The sequence below is a fragment of the Simochromis diagramma genome, unplaced genomic scaffold (genome assembly GCF_900408965.1).
Source record: "Simochromis diagramma unplaced genomic scaffold, fSimDia1.1 OVJJ01000293.1, whole genome shotgun sequence".
NCBI classification, from domain to species: Eukaryota; Metazoa; Chordata; class Actinopteri; order Cichliformes; family Cichlidae; genus Simochromis; species Simochromis diagramma.
The window spans coordinates 25,489,038-25,493,146 of NW_024386801.1; the positions used below are offsets into that span (position 1 = coordinate 25,489,038).

A 4,109-nucleotide genomic window follows, 5' to 3' on the forward strand; every position below is an offset into this window, starting at 1 on the left:
AATGTAATATGTGTATAGGAATTTCTTTTACTTATGTATTAATCACATTATTTTATTGTATAATGCCTTGGTGCCACTGGATTATAGCATGTCTCACAATCATACTATAAGACAAATGGTGGGGGTCTAGTAAGGAAGTTGGGGGGAAGCAGACAACTCCTCAGGAAGAATCTTTTGTCTCTTCGAGGATTCTGGGAGTGTGAACCTTAAGGTGTGAAACAGCTGTGTACTGCCTTTTGTTCCTGAAGAAGGTATTTAACTGAGAGTCATGTTAGGCTCGGGAGACTCTGCTGACCGTCTGCCCCGCGGTCATGCAGGCTCTCCACCAACTTTGTTGTCTGTTCTTTGTGTTTTGATTAAAGAATGTTAGCGACTGCTCACCGCTCGTCTGCAGGCTTTATTTAATGGAAAACTTCCACAACAAATGATTACAGGAACACATTACATTGTAACGCATTACGTGCAACACTGGTTGCCACCATCGAACTGTCAGTCCACAAGGCCACGACCCTAATGATGCTAACGTTACAGTTTTTGCCCGTTGCTTGAACACCATGAACCCATGCCTAGACTAAAGTAACACAACTTGAAGCTTTTGTTACCATACCTCAAACACATGTACCCCTACCTTAAACAAAAGCGCTGCTTTGCACCCCAGGTCCAATTATGCAACACACCTACTCCTTTATGCAACACACATGGTCCTGCATGCTACACTCCATTTCATACATAAGACACTTCGCTCACAAAATGAAATTTCAGGGTGCCATTCGGAAAACACATGTATCCAAAATACAAAACACATCGGGTAATTGCAACCACTCAAATACACACCTGAAGGAACTTACTTGCAAAACCGAACACCAATTAGCCAACTACAAAAAGCCCTCAGCGTAGCCATTTCAAGAACTTTGCAAGCATGGATGGAGGGAGAGCAAGAGGAAGAGGAAGAGGAAGAGGTAGAGGAGGAGGAGGAAGAGGAGGAGGCCGAAGAGGCCATGCACGGACCCATATTTCTGATGAAATAAGAGCAACTTTGGTGGACCATGTCATCAACCATGGCCTGACTATGAGGGAAGCTGGGCAGAGAGTCCACCCACATCTAAGCCGCTTCACAGTGGCATCTGTAATACGAACATTCCGACTAGAAAACAGGTATGTCTTCACCTCCATACCTTCTGCTCTACTCAGATGGTTTTATAGCACTGTTCTACAGTATATCACATTACCATATCAAGTGTACGGGGTGCTAATGCTCCTTTTGCAGCCAAAGTGGCTGATTCCTTATATTGAAGTACAGTGTTGTACAGTGGATGACACAGTACATACAGTAAAGTACTGTAAGAAAAATAAGCAAACCGATGACAATATGTGGTTGTATTTCTCCAGAATGACTCGAAGACCTTCTGGGGGAGGACGGCAACGCCTGTTCACACAACAGCAGGAACTTGCCGTTGTGGACCTAGTGAGGGCAGACAATGCCATCCGTCTCCACCAGCTACGACGGAAAATACTTGCAGACAGGCGAGTGTTCAGCAACATAGACCATGTGAGCATCACCACCATCAGACGCATCTTGGGTAAACACAGCATCACCATGAAGCAGCTCTACAGAGTCCCATTCGAGAGGAACAGTGACAGGGTCAAAGGACTTCGAGCTGAATATGTACGGGTACGTGTAACTGTCCCTTACATTTACAATAGAGTATTGGTGAAGTCCAGTAGCAGCTGAATATGTACCATATCAGTACCACATGGATCTATTCTGAGAGCTACACAGGTACCTGTGTGATGGGGTGAGGGTGCTGTATGTGTAGCACTGTAGTACAGTGATATGTTCCCCTTTTTTTCAGAGAATCTTGGCCATGGATGGAGCTGCACAGCCTCATGAATACATTTTCATTGATGAAGCTGGATTCGACCTGAGCAAAACAAGACGACGGGGTCGTAATGTAATTGGCCAAAGGGCAATTGTGCACGTCCCAGGGCAGCGCGGGGGAAACATCACATTATGTGCCGCCATATGCCTTCGAGGGCTTCTGCACCATCATGCAATACTAGGTCCATACAATAGCCAACACATACTCACATTTCTAGATGCTCTCCATGATATAGTTGTACAGAACAGACCAGATCAGCCCAGGTTTGTGGTGATATGGGATAATGTCAGTTTCCATCGGGCTGCTCTGGTCCAGGCCTGGTTCTCCAACCACAATCAATTTGAAGTGGTATACTTGCCCCCTTACTCACCATTTTTGAACCCTATAGAGGAATTTTTTTCGGCTTGGAGATGGCGAGTATATGACCGCCAACCACATGCCCGCATGCCTCTTCTGCAGGCAATGGAACAGGCCTGCGGCGACATTCAGGTGACAGCAATCCATGGATGGTTTCGACATGCAAGAGGATATTTTCCCCGGTGCCTAGCGGGAGAGGACATTGCTTGCGATGTTGATGAGGTCCTGTGGCCAGACCCCAACAGACGGCGGGATCCATGAGCCCACTTATGCACAATTGTCATGGTTTTTTGTGTTTACAGTATAGTGTTTTTTCTATTGCAGTATTATTGTGTTGTTGTTGTTTTTTTTGCTTTATCTGAATTCATGGTACTGCAATGTACAATATTGAGTAGGTCTATTTGCGTTTTTGGTTGTTTGGAAATGTGTCTCCTGTAAATGTGCCTTCTGAATAAACAATGGAAATCAAGGACTGCAGTGTTTTATATGAAGAAGACTAGTGTGTTCCCCCTGATCTGTCAGTGTTTGCATATGATGCAAGTATGTGTCATTTTGTCAACAGAGTTACATTTTGACAAAGGAATGTCAGGTTTTGACAGCAGAGTTTAGGTTTTGGGAGTAGAGTTTCAATTTGGCACAGATGTGAATGGTATATTTCCCAGTGTTGTGTCATGTGTACTTGTGTGTACAGTTTTGGCACAGAGAGCGGAGTTTTGCAAAATGTGTTCAAGCAGTGGGCAAAAACTGTAAGCCTTAATACAGTTTAAAGAGGTGAGTTAGTCTGGAGGAGGAAACACAGATGGAAACGAGCAATGGAAATGTGGATAGCTCAGTAGGTAGAGTGGTGGCCCCATGATCGGAAGGTCAGGGGTTCGAATCAGCTGTACCCCTTGCTCAGGGGTACAGCTGTGGTACCCCTGAGTAAGGTACCATTCCTACACACGGCTCCCCAGAGGACCGATCATAGATCCCTGTGGGACACCACGATGCCTCATTCTGACTTTTATTAATCACACTGATCGCTATGCTGCTTCCAGAAAAACTCTGAATTGGGTGTAAAATACTTAGGTCATACCTTTAGAGGCTCGTTACGTGTGTAGTCATGTTTCTTTAACACAAACACTATTTCTTTAACACTATTTTTAGTATATATAATATATCTGCGCTCATTAAACCAAACTAAAGGGTATCTTCAGTCATTTTTTTTGACACTGACATCATGTCAAATATTTAGATGCTTTATCAAAAGGGAAAAGGGGTTAGCCTTAACCCTATCCTAGCTTCTGATGTACATTAGAAGAACTGCAAGTTTGGTGTAGTTCCTCTGATGGGAATCATAGACAATATAAAAGATGGGCAGACCTTCTGTGATGTCACCCACTGGTTTCTGAAGTCCTGATTGAAGCGTTGAGATGAGCGTGTCCACCATCACTGTCATGACTGCTGAAACAGAAGTGAAGAGGAGGGGTGGGGCTGACTGTGAATCTGCATGCTCATTGGCTAGCGACTTGTTATTGACAACTTAATAACTAATGAGAATATGATTATACCACAGATAACCCTCCATTTTTAAATAATCATGGCCAGATTTTTATGAGTTTTTATTTAGTATTACCCCAAACGAGTAAGTGAGCACATAAACTCAGAAGGAAACTACAGAGGTCAGTTTTCAGAGTTCTATAGACAACAGGTTTACAGACACTTCTGCACTGGCTTTATTGGATAGCTTCCATGTGTTTTACAGTCTTTGATGGGGACTGACTCAGTGCTGGAGCCTCTGGTGGATGTTTAGAGATGTCTAGAGGAACTGCAGATATTGATGGTTCAGTGCTCGCCTCATATTACAGGCCTGGAGGTTGATGTTTGATTAAA

The 4,109-nt window shown here is 43.9% G+C and overlaps 1 protein-coding gene across 3 annotated transcripts; it reads left to right on the plus strand.

Moving 5' to 3' along the window:
- The first annotated feature begins 983 nt into the window (after window positions 1-983).
- On the plus strand, window positions 984-2,982 carry LOC120730413. 3 transcript variants are annotated; one of them, XM_040026808.1, is made up of 3 exons: window positions 984-1,155; window positions 1,390-1,672; window positions 1,854-2,982. In XM_040026808.1, the coding sequence occupies exons 1-3, from the start codon at window positions 1,070-1,072 to the stop codon at window positions 2,496-2,498; spliced, it is 1,014 nt and encodes a 337-aa protein (XP_039882742.1). In that variant the 5' UTR covers window positions 984-1,069; the 3' UTR covers window positions 2,499-2,982. The 3 variants fall into 3 exon arrangements, with proteins under 3 accessions (XP_039882742.1, XP_039882741.1, XP_039882743.1); XM_040026807.1 differs by having other exon boundaries at window positions 984-1,672; XM_040026809.1 differs by lacking the exon at window positions 1,390-1,672 and having other exon boundaries at window positions 984-1,304; window positions 1,825-2,982.
- Window positions 2,983-4,109: the final 1,127 nt, after the last annotated feature.

Coding starts and splice junctions, on each gene's coding strand:
- LOC120730413 (XM_040026807.1), top strand. CDS start 1,070: ATGAGGGAAGCTGGGCAGAGAGTCCACCCACATCTAAGCCGCTTCACA. Junction 1,673..1,853: donor TTCGAGCTGAATATGTACGG/GTACGTGTAACT, acceptor CCTTTTTTTCAG/AGAATCTTGGCCATGGATGG.